At 46.3% G+C, this 14303-nt stretch overlaps 1 protein-coding gene across 1 annotated transcript in view; it reads right to left on the minus strand.

The window, feature by feature from the left end:
- CLSPN (claspin) overlaps nucleotides 1-14303 on the minus strand; it is a 503683-nt gene that overhangs the window by 167392 nt on the left and 321988 nt on the right. The window contains exon 16 of the mRNA XM_069622600.1: nucleotides 61-169. Within this exon, the coding sequence (XP_069478701.1) occupies nucleotides 61-169 (109 nt within the window). The remainder of the gene's footprint in view (nucleotides 1-60; nucleotides 170-14303) is intronic.

Raw genomic sequence — 14303 nt, forward strand, 5'->3', positions numbered from 1 at the left:
AAACACCATCAAAGAAAGCATACAGAAGCTTTTCCAATTCTGGGGACAGTTCATGGTTACCTGTCTGTGGGAAAGGAGCCTGAACAAAGTGCTACTGCCTCAGCCAAAGGATCATCTGGCTCAATCGCATTCAGCAGCTTGGAGGATGAAGAAGCTTGGGTTGAAGAGTCTACAGTAAGAGTGGAATAAAAGGTTAGTCTAGCAAAAGGCTATGGTGCAACACTGCCAACATATGCCAGTCATAGTATTGTGGGGAATACAAACAGAAGAACCAAATGTACATATTCAAGACCCTATGTAAAAGTGAAGACACCGGATAGGGGTGGAATGTAAATCTGCTCCCTGTACTACTTTGGAGGTTTAAAAAGAAAAGCATGATCAAAAAGGCCTTTTCAGTAATCTGTGCTGCATAATTTGCATACAGTTGTGGTGGGTGGTGTTAGGACAGTGTTTCTAAAGTCCAATCAAGGGGCTTTATAAAACTATCCTAGGCAACACAAACTCCAACTCTTAGTATAAGGCTGTACCACCTGATATTCCGGTAGCAAGAACAGTGCAGCCAGCCTTAGCTTAGGAGGGAGAAAGGGCTGTAGAGAGGTACAAACAACTTGTTGCATACATATGGTCCAAAGAAACACTAATACACTCATGTTTGGGGAAAATAATGGTTTATTTTATATATACACAGGCAAAGAGAATTTTTTATAAAGGCAATTACTATTATCATTCATAAACCCAATTATAAAAACTAACACTATACTTCTGGTATGCCAACCAAAGCAAAAACCTTTTTTTTTTTTAGAATAGAAGTATTGAGGTCAAGAGGAGTAAAACCTAGTGATACACATTTAGAATGGCAGTAAGCTATTCATGGGGAGTAAAACCACTTTTTAGAATGACAGAATGTAAATCATGGTAAGCAGACCCTATTGGTAATAAGCTATGTTAGTTATTCTGTTTCAGTAACACTATAGGTATACCAACACTATTATAAGTAAGTACCTAGCCATTTGTTAAAGTTATTCTGTATCAGGAATAATACAATTAGACTACCAACCCAACAGGTGTTTGGATGGAAATGAGCCTATCCCACCGCCCTAGACGCTTTCAGGTAAGGCGAACACAATATGAGGTGATATAACGTACGAGGGGGGAGCAATCCGCACTATGGGGCAATGTGTAGAAGCACTGTAGCGGCCAGAGGTAGATGTGCAGCACTAGAAAGCCACAGCCCATGACTATTTTGTATTAGTCCCGGAAGGGATATGCTGCAGGCTCTCTCTGTTCAAGCTCTTGGTTCACAAGGCCTAATTTCTGCACAGCATACTGGCTTCGCAAGAGCCCGGTTCCCACGGAAGTCCACTACCCCTTGTTCCTCCAGGGTTGCAAATATTCAGTATCTTCCAAAGGAATGCACCCTGCAAGAGCGTGAGACAACACTAGGCCCGCGCTGCATCGATCCAGCTCCACTAAACTGCCATTAGGCCTCTTACCCCCACCTAGCCAGGCCGGAGCCAGCCCCACACCACTGACTCGACCCCCAGAACTTTGCATTCCACGAAGAGCAAGCGACCCCTAGGTTTGCAACAAAAATCAAATGCCCACCAAGGATCTAAGCATGTGCGGCTGTATTTCTTTACAGCGTGAAAACACATCCATTGTAACACGAGGTACTTGGAGGATTAAATTAAAGATCAAAACCCTGGGTGGAGACCTTGAGTGCAGGAACTGTGGTATCAATGAAGCCCTTAATGTGTCGGTCAGCAGGACTGTATTTTATCCTCCCTTCCCCCTGGCACCATTTCCTGTGCCGCCCAGGTGCCTGCCACAAAGTGTTAATATTCAGTCTTAGCATGTTTCGTTTAGATCAAAACAATGTATTAATGTGTAACCCGACCTTCACCGCGAGGAGGAGCCCAGCTGACACGTGGATCCAGACCGAGGGGAACAAACTAACCAATCACTGCCTGGCATCCCCTATGGTGCAGGCTCATGTAAAGGGTGCCTCCAATCAGTGGCACCCATTTGTACTGTATATTGTGACGCATGTAGGGTTTTTAAGCCCGTTTGTAACTGAACAGATCAGAGCGCTCTCGAGCAGCAGTAGAGTCCTTTGCTGATATTGGTCTTCTTTACAATGAAACCTTGTTATCCTTGCAACGCTATGTCCTGGCCTATTTCCCTAACGGGTTGTCTTTATTCTGGAGTGTGCGTAAAAAGGGACTTGGCTTCATTTGGTGACCCTTGCAACTTGATTCCATTGCTCCTGTACTTGCAGAGGTTTCCAGGCGGCCTCTTTGGAAGGGCCGTGGCCACCTACATTGACGCGTCCCAAAACATGCATGCTGAGTGACTCTTGCGGGTTCCGTCTTTGCAGTATTCCCGGCTGCTCGTTGAAGCAGGGTGTTAGGCCAGATTGTATGTAAGTACCCTGTGGGAGACTACACCGGTCTTGTCTCCTTGGCATTAGGTAACCGAGCAGCCAGGCCCATCTCAAGAGAGGTAAATATAAGCTGTAGAGTCGAAATCCACACATACAAGTATCCAAATAACACTTACACTCAAGGCTTTCTAATAAAATAATTATGCATTTATTTAACGGCCAGTTACAAATTAGCATTCTTTAAAAAGGGCAATGTGCAACAATTTAAATATACTTCATAACATTTTCTCAGAATCAAGCTAAGCAAGTAGATACTCCTTAGAGATGCTTCATTCACATTTCCTCCACCCCGAGGTGACTTCAATTACTAGAACAGTATTGGCATTTATATATCATTATCACACTTGGTAAAATTCTGAGGTTGTGAAAAGGGAAGGTTAATGGAAGGAAAAAAGGGTAATGGGTTTTCAGAGCATCTGAGCACTTTCACAAATCCCCCAATGAAGTCTAGATAAAAACTTTGCCCAGCAATAACAGTTTCAAACAAGTTACCACCTAACAGGGACAATTAGAATCAACGTCAATGGGTCAGAAGAGTCTGCAGGGAGCCAAGACAGCCAAAGTCAATTTGAACAAGGTCTATGGAGCTGAGGCACTTCTTAGATAGCACAAAAGTCTTACACAAAGTTAGAGAGTTTGTAGAAAATCCCTGTTGGGCCACAAGCTGTTATACTTGTGAAAAGTTATTTTTAGGATAACTATAGAAAGGCAGCTACTGTAAATCTCAAGTGAGATAATGCAAGCTACAAAGAGGCAAGTACCCCTTAGTCTGAACAGTACCATAGTTTGAAGAAGAGGACTTCCTACCTGGTTGCAGACTTCCAGATCCTGTGTTCCTGGGCCTCAGTCGTGGGGACAATATGGAGGACGTCTGGAGGACACCTGCACAGCAGTTCGGAGGTCGGTTTCAGCTACGGGCTCTTTTCAGTTCAGTGCCACTTCGCGGTTTCAGCTACTGGCAAATAGCAACACTGCGGATCTTGAACACTTGGACTTTTTTCGCTCCTGGAGTTCTGCTTCAGGAGGGTCCTCAGGCTCTTCCTGGGGCTCTGGTCCGGCTTAAAGTCGATGACCTCGATTATGGATTTCTCGACCCCTGTTACTCGGTTCCAGCAGCAGCAAAGTAGTACAGACAGTTGGGGAAGGTCTTCCAGCAAAGTTTGTCTTGGGGTTGGTTGGACCCACTACTAACACAAGGGAAGAAGCCGTCCTCTACAAGGCTTCTCAAGGCGATTCGGAAAAGCAGTTTCAGCACTGCAGCAGGGCTTCACTGGGCACTACAAGGGTCCAGGAGTATGCAGCAAGCTCCTTTTCACGATTCCTTTGTTGGATGTTGCGTCCAGTGGTCGACTCAGTCTTCAGTCTGAGAAACCTCGCCTTTTATGCAGTTTTATCCCATTCATGCACAGTCTAGCTGTCACTCACACAGCAGGGTGGCTGTTCTGCGAGGAACTGTCCAAAGGCCACGTCAGACTTACAGACAGCATCCAAACAGTAATGCTTACAAAATGCCAAAGCGGTGGCCCAGGTGGCCGCCCCCTGCTTATGACTTGCCATGGGACCTGCCGCTGGAAGCCAATGGCCGTGGCCAGGACAGCGTGAGCATGCATGTTAGCTGGCAGCAGCATCTGCTGCCCCTAGTAGGCCTCTTTCATGGCCGCCACCATCCATCGAGCAATCAAAGCCTCGGATGCTGGATAGCCCGGCCTGGATCCGACAAAGGTGACAAAAAGTGAGCCCGACTTGCGGAAGCCCTTGGTCCTGTCCAGATAGCATTTCAGAGCGTGCCTGACATCCAGACAGTGCAAGACTCTGAGCCTCGTCCTTGGGGTCGGAAAATGTGGGCAAAACTATTTCCTTTTTCAGATGGAACGCGGAGGGTATTTTAGCCAGGAATGCAGGGTGAGTCAGAAGGACCACCTCATCCGTGTGGAAAATGGTATAGGGCTCTGAGGCCCCAAAGCCTGGATTTCGCTGACTCTGCAGGCAGAGGCAAGTCCCACTAGCAAAGCTGTCTTAATGGTGACCAGCCTGATGTCTGCGGACGCCATTGGCTCAAAAAATGTGTGCGCCAAGGTGCCCAAAACCACATTGAGGTCCCACACTGGGTGCGGCTTCTTGAGGGGCAGGTAGAGCCTGGACAAGCCCGCCAAATGTTTGACTATAGGGTTGGAAGAGGAGAAGACCATCTCCTCTGATTTTTGGTGTCCGATTCCTGGGGAAATAACCAGTTTAACCTCTTAGTGAATTAATATTGTTTAATTGTTTACAGTATCAGTTAAGTTTCTTGGAGGTGTTTGGGCCTTCACTTTAGTTTTCAGTAGGCTGATGGGTTCCCAAGCCAAGATGGAGGAAAGGATCAGGAGTCGTGATTGGTGGATTGAAAAACAAAGCACTGGGGCAAACATTCTAAACTGCCTTTCATTTAAGTATCTATGTTTGCTGGTCGTGTTTTTTGTTGCTCCTGAGTTTTAGGCCCTAGATTCTCAAGGAGAATCATCTGTACTTGAAGAAACAAGAGTATATTCAAGCTTTGTTCTAGGAAGGAAGATTCCCTTTGAAGGAAAGAAGATCTACAAGTTTTCTGAGAACAGCAATTGCAAGCTAAGTACCTTTTGTGTGTGTCAAGATCTGTAAACTGCTCAGCCTCAATAATAGACTATTTTAGCCTTGGTAAACTGCTGAAGTGGATTTCAGATTCCCAAGGAGTTAAACTTGACTTTATTGTGTGTGTGCGTTTGTGAAGAATCGCTTGGACGCTCTAACGTTTGTTTACCTTGCCAGACGCCCCCTTGCAGCCGCTCCTGTCGCATGCAAGTCTGCAACTGAGTCGCGTATTGTCTGAGCTCTTCGGGAGGAGGGGTTTCCAGGCTGCATATTGCCCATTGCTTCGAGCATTCAGAGGCGAGGATAGAGATTCCTCTCGCCAGCTTTTTTTCTCCGGCAAGGCAAGCCTTTTTATTTCCCATTTTACTCTGCGCTGGTATTCTGATCCCACATTTACCAGTTTCCAGTTGCGCAGACAGAGCAAAAAAAAAAAAAAAAACAGACTTTATTTATGAACACGTACTGGAAGCGCGGTGACAGATGGAAGCAGTTGTCAGTGGCAGCTGCAAGATTGATTAGTAATTAAACTGTCATTTTGTTAGCGCAAAGTGCGCAGTTACAGCATGAGCAGCGGAAGGTTTCCTTTTCAATGTACATTTTCTAATATTGAAACCGCACTCTGAAGTGCACACTCTGAAGTGAGGACATAATTTCAAGTGCTCATTTCTCACGGAGCGTTTTAAAGGTGCAGAACTCTATGTAATTGTGACATATTTGAGAACCTTAGCATTTCTGCCACTAACCAACTTGGACACCTTTTCCAGTGCCAGCTGAATCCTTAGTGTGAATTTCAAAGGTTCTAATTCTTTAGTGGCAAAGGGGTTTTCAATGAGATTGCCTCAGTCCTCTTAGAACACCATTCCCTTGTGCACTCCTAAATTGGAGAACTCTCTCTCTTCTGGACAAAATCCAATTGTCGCTTCTACTGCTAACCAGAACATTTTTCCAAGCTGGAAACAAAGGGATGCATGCATGTTATCCTGAGTGTAAGGGCAGAGTTGTAGTTTGTTGTTGCACACATTCTACTCAAGTTTAGCTGGGAAACTAAGGTGTCATGAGAGAGACGAGGTAATTCCAGAACACAATCATCTAAGCAGCTGCAGAGGAGTTTTCAGGTAAAGTTTCATTGAGTAGTTTTGTATGAGATTACGTTGAGTAAGAAAGAAGAATTTGAGTAAAATAGATTTTGAATGCATCTCTCACCCAGGCAGATACCGGAAGGAGATCGAAGATCCTGTGTCTGAGTTTGTTATTTTGTCCACTTCCCCTTTCCCCCTGTGGTGTCACAGGCTCAACTGGATTTTGGGTTAGTGGAGTGTGCTACGCCTTAGAGGGTCTGTGTGTCTCAGCAGCTCCTGCATGGACTAGAAGTTTAGTCATGACATTCGGTAGGCCCCTAGGGCTGCCAGATAGGTGCGACAGCTGTCCACATGCACGCCTGAGTGCGCAAGGTGAGCCGAGAAGGAGAGCACATGGTCCAGAGTGCATGTAAGGGGGGTCAATCTCCTTTGAGTCCGCCCAGTGACAATCTACTCCATTTACTCTTGTATTGGCTGCTGGTAGCCTTGCTCCTGGCACCCTGAATGATCTCCAGGTTGGCCTGCAATAGGCTCAGGAACCACACCGAGGGCCATCTTCTGAGGCGTGGGGCAGAGGACCCTGGCCTCGGCGGAAGGTGAATGGGTGGTCTGTCCGAGAGGCTGAGCAGCTCAGAGAACCAGTCTTGCCGGCGACCAGAGCGCTATCAAAATGATGCTGAGGGGACTAGCTTTCTTTATCCTGCGGATTACCCCGGGGCATCAGGGGTATGGGAGGAAAGGCATAAGCCGTCATGCACTCCCATTGAATCTGCAATGCATCGCACAAGGAGCCGGGGCCCTGCCCTTGCCAAGACTGGCACTTCCTATTCATCCAGGAGGCAAATAGATCCACCTGAGGGTGGCCCCCGTGTGTTGAAGACCACCTGCAGCACCTGGTCGTTCAATTGCCATTCGTAATTGTTTGCTCCCAGTCTGCTTAGTCTGTCCGCTTCCAAGTTGATCTCCTGCGGGAGGTGGACGGCCGTGAGGTAGATGTTGTTCTCCAGGGCCCATTCCCACATGCTGACGGCTAGGCTGCAGAGTGGAGGGGACATGGTACCCCCCGGCTTATTGACATAGTATTTGCTGGTGGAGTTGACGGTCTGGATAAGGACATTCCTGCCTCCAAAGAGCAGAAGGAAGGTTGAGGGCTAGCCAGATGGCCCTGAACTCCAACCAATTGAAATGTGACTCCTTTTTCTGCTGGGTCCAGGCTCCGTGGACGCTGTGGCTGTCCAGAGTGGCACCCCAGCCTTCCAGGGAGAAGTCCGTAGTGATGGTGACCTGCGGGGGTGGCTGCCTAAAGGGCCTACCCGTCCACAGGTTGCAGTCTGTGGACCACCATGTGAGCTCTGAATGGAGGGAAGGAAGTATGCTGACCAGCTCCCGTTGGGAGCCGCTCTCCTGATTCCAAGAGGCTGCGAAGTGCAGCTGTAACCTCATCTTGAGTCGTGTGTGTGTGTATGTGTATCAGGAAAAACTCTCGACACAGGGATTCTCTGGGGCAGTTTTAACGGTTCCATACACAAAAGATTTAGACTTCAAGGTAGGGGGAAAGGTTGTACGAGCACTCCTCCACTCAGAGCTCCCCCGTTAACTTGCTGGGTAGGGACCAGCTTAGCAAATTGAACATGACAATAGCATTCGCAGACAGGGGGTATTGTCTGCGCCACTCCTGGTATGTGCTCCCTCCGAGCGATGCAGGTAATGCATGCTGTGGTAAGTGAGATGGTAGTGAGGGGCATCCCTGTCAACTCAGACATGTTTATGGTATCAGAGTACTTGCCCGAGCTGTCCCACACATTGCCAGGAAAGAATGGGGAGTACCTGCAGATTTCATTTTCCAAACCGTAGTGCTTCCCGAAGTGGTTGCTGGCACAATCTTGATCCCCACAGGTACCAATGTCGCACTGTGCTATTTATTGACCCCAATGTACCGCTACGAGAAGTGACAGACTAGGGCCTTTTTGAAGATGGCAGTAATGATGGAGAAATAATACTTGAGATTTGTATATATCCCTACACATTTGTGGACAACAAACCTGCACGATGTGGGCATGTTGAAGGAGGTAAAACCTGTAAAGATAACACTCAAACCAGGAGCAATACGCCCATGGGTCAAACGATACCTGTGTCCAGAGAAGCAGAAGAAGGGATTCAGGAAACACTGCAGGCTCTGCAACAGCAAGGGATATTGCCCTCCACATCATCATGTAATACGGCTAAATACACAATTAAAAAAGCAATGGGGGAAGTTGGAGGATGATTCAGGATTAAAGACCCCTTGTCATGATGCCTACCTCTAAGGAGCCAGGCCGGGCCCAGCAACCCCAGAGGCAGACATCATTTTCCCCAGGGAAGTCTCAGCGGGCCCAAGTCGGGGCCCTTTGGACTCAGTCCTGGCGCCTTAGGCGCCAGGCTCATAGCGGACCCCAGTCCTGGCGCCTTAGGCGCCAGGCTCAGAAGAGGATATGTGTTTTAAGTGCTTGGGTGCACACTTACCTGATGCAGACCTTGCTGCTTCATCCAGGCCCTCTTGAGGCCTGAATGGGACTACTTAACCTGTAGGACTACTTCACCACCCGGGTGTGGTCGGGGAAGGATACATACCTGATTGGTGGAAGGATACATACCAGGAACTTCTTCCAAGGCTATTTAAACCCCACCCGAACAGCCACACATGCTTCGCGTTGTTCTGCACCTAGCAGCTGGACGCTCACCGTGTCAGCTCCTGCATCCTGACTTCAGCCACGCCTGCCAGCACCCTGGAACACCTGCAAGGGGAGAAAGGGAGAATAGGTGAAGAAAAGCCCTTACCTGCTAAATCTGCATCCCGGAGTCATTTCTCCAACGGCCCTGAAAAGGAAGACATAATTTTAAAGGCATTTCGTTTCGATCGCTGCAGCGCTGCATTTTACTCACCTTTGCAAGGCGCTTCCATCTTCAGCAGCGATCTTCTGGATTCAGCTGCGCCCCGGCGCCTAGAGGAAAAAAGACAAGAACAAAGGTGAGAGGGAGAAAAGGAATAAGGAAAGCTCAGTTTCCTTTTAAGTCTTACCTGTTGGATTATTCCCACTGCATTTCGGGTCCTGCCGCTTCCTGGCATCTCCGGACCCCGGCCCCTATAGGGAAAAAAGACAAAGACATTGAATGAGCGAATGCAAAGACATTACCTGAGCGCTCATCCAGAACGGTTTCACTTCGGGTCGGCGCCATATCTCCGGCACTCCAAACCCCGGCCCCTAAGGGGAAAAAGACATAAGCATTAGCGCTTGATGCAATTAGACAACGAACATTATTATTAAGCTTGAACTTTTGAACAGAACTTTTACAGCGCCTTACCTGAACAGTCAAGCTTACCTGAACTCCCATCAATCCTCAATCCAGTGAAGTAACTGGGTTTCAACGCGCCCCTGCATCAGAAGCAGGATGGAGAGCTCATCCTTCCAAACCCTAAGGTGAGGCTTCACGGGGAATCGTGGAGGAGGTATCGTGGAGGGTTGGAAGGGAGTGGGAGGCTTGAGCATTGTTCCACAGTTGGTAATACTCCCTTTTCACGCACAGGAGGGTATCCAACGAGCCAGGGAAGCCAGAATAGAGGGGCCCTTCCTGTCCATCTTCAAAGTTCTGCGCCTTCGACGCTGCGCCTCCGTGGGAACCAGGTGAGCGTTACACCCCTTAACAATATTGTCAAGAAGGAGTTACCACTTGTTTAAAACCCGGCATCCATTTTGTGCAGCATTCCCAAAGAAGCCACCCATTTCACGGTAGTAGACTTGAAGAATGCGTTTCTCAGTGCCACTCCATCCAGACTCTCAGTACCTTACGGCATTCACCCTGGGAGGAAAGCTCTATGAACACTGGCGCTTGCCCCAGGGGTACTGTGAAAGCCCCAGTATTTTTAACAGGATACTGCACGAAGATCTAGGAAACATTCAGGTGCCCAGAACAATCATTCAATACGTAGATGACATGCTGGTCTGCAGTGACGGCGAACAGAGCTGTCGGAGGGATTCCATTGCACTGCTGCAGTTGTTAACAAAGAAAGGGTACAAAGTGGAACAAGAAAAAGCTCAAATACTGTTTACTTGAGTGCTCTATTTAGGGCACCTCCTCTCCAAGGATGGCAAGAGGATAATTCCAGTCAGAGCAGCCACAGTACGCGCCTCTCCCAAGCCACTCACAGTTAAAGATATGCAAAAGTTCTTAGGCTTATGCAATAACTGTAGAGCATGGATCTTCGATAATGCAGCATACGCCAGACCCCTCCTACAGGGCCTCAAAGAAGCCCAGAAAGAGGTGAAAGCAAACACCAATTTACAGGGGAGCCCCTTAAATATCTTTGGGGTACCCCCTCATCACCCTCAAATCAAAGTAAATACACCCCTCTAGGGAATTAAAAGCCATGAGTCTATCTTGCAGGTGATAACAAGACTAATCTTTACAGATCATGAGGATTGGGGAAATGACAGAGGACTTTGCCATTTCAGGCCAGCATTCTGTCCTTTGCTGGCTACCAGGTCCTGAAGACTGATGCTGGACCTGGGGCTTAAATACTCTTGACTTGGTCACTGTATACCAGCAGAGCTCCTCCAAATTTGTCTTTCTTGCCATACAAGGAATGCTGCAGAGTCTCCAGTGTGCATGGCCAGGATCCGTCTGGGACAAGATACATAACATTATGCTGCATATGCAGGAATACTTTGTCGCTCTTGTTTAGTATAATTTACTATGTTATAAACATTCATACATAAACATCTCTCTGCTACTAACTCAACAATTACTCAACATCCTTGTATTTGATGTGGTCCAGTAATTCCTAAAATAAAACCTTGTTCATCTAGTACTCTGTAGTCGTGCATTGAATCTTTAGTCTCCATTGGCTTGTGATTGACAGGAACAGCTGCTCAGCCACTTCGTGCTCTCTACAAACCTTAGCCTCAGTGGCGCAACACTGCATGAGCTCTGTGATCCATTCTTAGCGCAAGCTACATTCCTTTTTTGGCAGAGAGCCTGCTCTTTACCGTGCTCTGATCAAACTAAATACAATGTAACATTTTTACAAATTAATTCAACTAATAGTTAGGATTGAAATATAACATGCAAATAACCATCTTTATTTAGTGACTGGCCACGCCTCTGATTATTTTTGCGTGAAAAAAGCTTTCCCAGTGCTATAGTGCTTAGAAGTCTTGCCTAATTGTAAAGCGCTTGAGGGGTGCAGGAAGGCGCTACCCAAAGGTGCTAGCTTCTCCCCAACAGAGGGCAACACAATTCAGTGAACAGCACAAATGAGGACCAGTTTCAATGACCTAAAAGAGGCGATTTCAACAGCTCCTGTCCTCGCCAACCCTTAGTAAACAGAGGAATGTTACTTTTTCCTCACACAGACGGTACACTGACGACAGCTGTACTCACACAAAGGAATTCAATGGGCCATAAACCTCTAGCGTACTACAGCGGCACACTATTCTGTCATGCAGGGACAGTTCGCTTGCGAACTGTCTGGGTCCCTCATTATGCACGTCTAAGACGTTATATCTGGATGCCAAAGAGGGGTGGATGGTTTAAGGTTTGGGCTGATAACTGAGGGCGAGTTCTGTTTCCTGGTGGTGATGGCATGGGTTTCTGTGACACTGGTTATTCCTTAATGTTCCTTTCAGGAAGACGTTGTTTTCCTAGGGCAAGATGGAGGTTCAGTTCAGCAGCATTGATTGGCCAAGGCTGGGAGTAAGGTCGTTTGGAATCCTTTTCAGAATTCTAAACTGCCTTTCATTCTAGTATTCATCAGAGCAGATCACAACTTTTGCAGCTCCAGCAACCAAAGATATAAAACCTTCTACAAAACTAGCAGTTTACATTTTAAGGAACAAACCAGAGAATAAGTTCCAGAGTATAAATATTGTGAGTCAGCTAGTACAGGAGAGTCATCTGTGGCATCTCCCAATAGGAAGAGACGCCAAGTCTGCTGCAACAGATTAAGGAAGCTAAGTGAACTTCAATTATCAGATATAAAAGGTTTTACAGAAGGATGTATTCAGTAAATGTTTATTGAACTTTATGTCAAGGAAATGATTTAGAAAAGTGAATTCATGAGTAATAAAGAAAGTTAATTGAATGTATAAAGTTAAGACGATAACAAGCAAGGAGTTTGAATTGCTAGTTGCAGAGTATTTGACACGCGTTAATAGAACTAACTGAGGCGAGCGGTCAAGCGTTGTTTCCTCAGACTAATCCACTACTCTAAGGCGGTTAACAGTAACTGTTTAAAATATATTTTTGTCTCGCGTTTCCATTATGTTGTTGAATGCGCTAGGAAGTAGCCGTCAGGCATTCAAGGAAAGGACCTAAAAGCGTAGGCGTGTTTGCATGCATCTCATTTTTTTGCTCGGAACACAGCCTAGTGAAAAGCCAGTTCATCTTCAGAGGAGATTGTGTGGACATTTGGTGGCAGCTACGTAATTGAAATACAGACTGCGCAGCTGAAGCAAGAGGGTTTCGTTCCTTACAACGTAAGCTTACATATGTTTAGATTGCACAGAACCGCGCAACGTCTTAAAGTAGTAGATACTTGTAAAACACCAACATTAGGATTTCGCTAAGGCAAGAGACAGTCTCATTCAGAATACATGTAAATATGAGTTCCTAGTTTGGATAAAGACAAGAAACTGAAACAGTTAGATACCAAGCAGCAATATCATTAAAAAAAGACTTATTGTGAAAATGCACTACTTCAGTCTTCTACATCTCAAGAGCCTATCAGCTAAGGAAGCATAGGCACCAGGTATGGAAGGGGAGTTGGGAAAGAAAACAAAACAGTAGTGAAGTTGTAGACAAGTTAGTAATTATGTTTGTGATTATCTTTTAGGTCATCTTCAGAGCAGTCATTATCGAGTAGCGTTCAGGGGGCCAGGGCTATAGAAGAAATCTGTGTTTGTTATTTTTTTCCACTTCCCCTTGGCATTGCCAGCTTGATAGTTGTAACTCAAAGATTTTTGGGCCGGCAGGCTTTAAGGGGTCTGGTGGGTCATCACTCCTGCAGGATTTCTCAAGCTGGACCAGACAGAATGAAAATCCCACGTAACTAATCCTGACTGAGTGAAGATGGATCCAGAGTCAGAGTTGCGTTTGAGTGCATTAGGAAAGATGTTGATGGAGATGAGGTAGGATATCAAGGTGGCTAGAAAAGAAACCTCGTCTCTAGGTGCAAAGATGGAGGAATTAAGTAGCTTGGTACACAAGTCGAGTCTGCAGGCCCCTCAAAGTTGAGCAAGGAAATTGAAAGGGAACCTCCCATCTTGTATCCTGAGGGAGGTATAGACTGGCAGATGAGCAAGTCTGGGGAAAAGAATCTAGAATACTACTCCGGGAATATCTTTAGTTAACACACCTTTAGCACCTCACGGAAGATTTGGTGGAGATGTAAGGAAAAACAAGTCATTTTTAATGCAATGCGAGTTGCACTATGTGTTGAGAGTCTTTTTCCACTGCAACTTCTAAAGGTGGCATTTCTGATTTTCGATTTAACGGGGGAAGCAGCAGCATGGTCGGTTCCTTTGGTGGAAAAGGGGGCTGCCAAGTTACACTGTTGGACAGAGTTAAAGAATGAGTTTGGCATGATGTTTGACAGGAGAACGTCATCTCAGTGTGTAGGTCTTAGTTACTTAGCTGTAACTGTATTTCTCCAGTATTGGTATCTTTCATAGATTCACATGCTTGAATATTCCCCGTCAGACCGGGAATCCTCGGTGATAAATTTAATAATAATTTTTTATTTTTTTTCTTTTTTAATATACACACATTGCTACCTAGCAGTGCATGTACATAGCCCATTATGGCCTATGAGCCATTTCATTGTGTAGTCCCTCCACCTCACTTTGGTCCTTTATGGCCCCAGCCAATGAGGTGGCAGGGCTTAAGCTCCGCCCCCGGCAGCCATCTTCAGATTTTGAACCGTAGAGATTACAGTATGATGGATGCCGAGCATAGGAGCAGCCTCTCAGGGGAGGCGGGCGGGCGCATGTGAATCTATGAAAGATACCAATGCTGGAGAAATACAGTTACAGGTAAGTAACTAAGACTTCTCAAGCATTGGATCTTTCATAGATTCAGATGCTTGAATAGAATACCAAGCAGTCAAAACATGCCACCATTATATATACATAAATACAGAA

This window comes from Ambystoma mexicanum, chromosome 11 (assembly GCF_040938575.1).
Source record: "Ambystoma mexicanum isolate Mex_15411 chromosome 11, UKY_AmexF1_1, whole genome shotgun sequence".
In the NCBI taxonomy this organism is placed as follows: Eukaryota; Metazoa; Chordata; class Amphibia; order Caudata; family Ambystomatidae; genus Ambystoma; species Ambystoma mexicanum.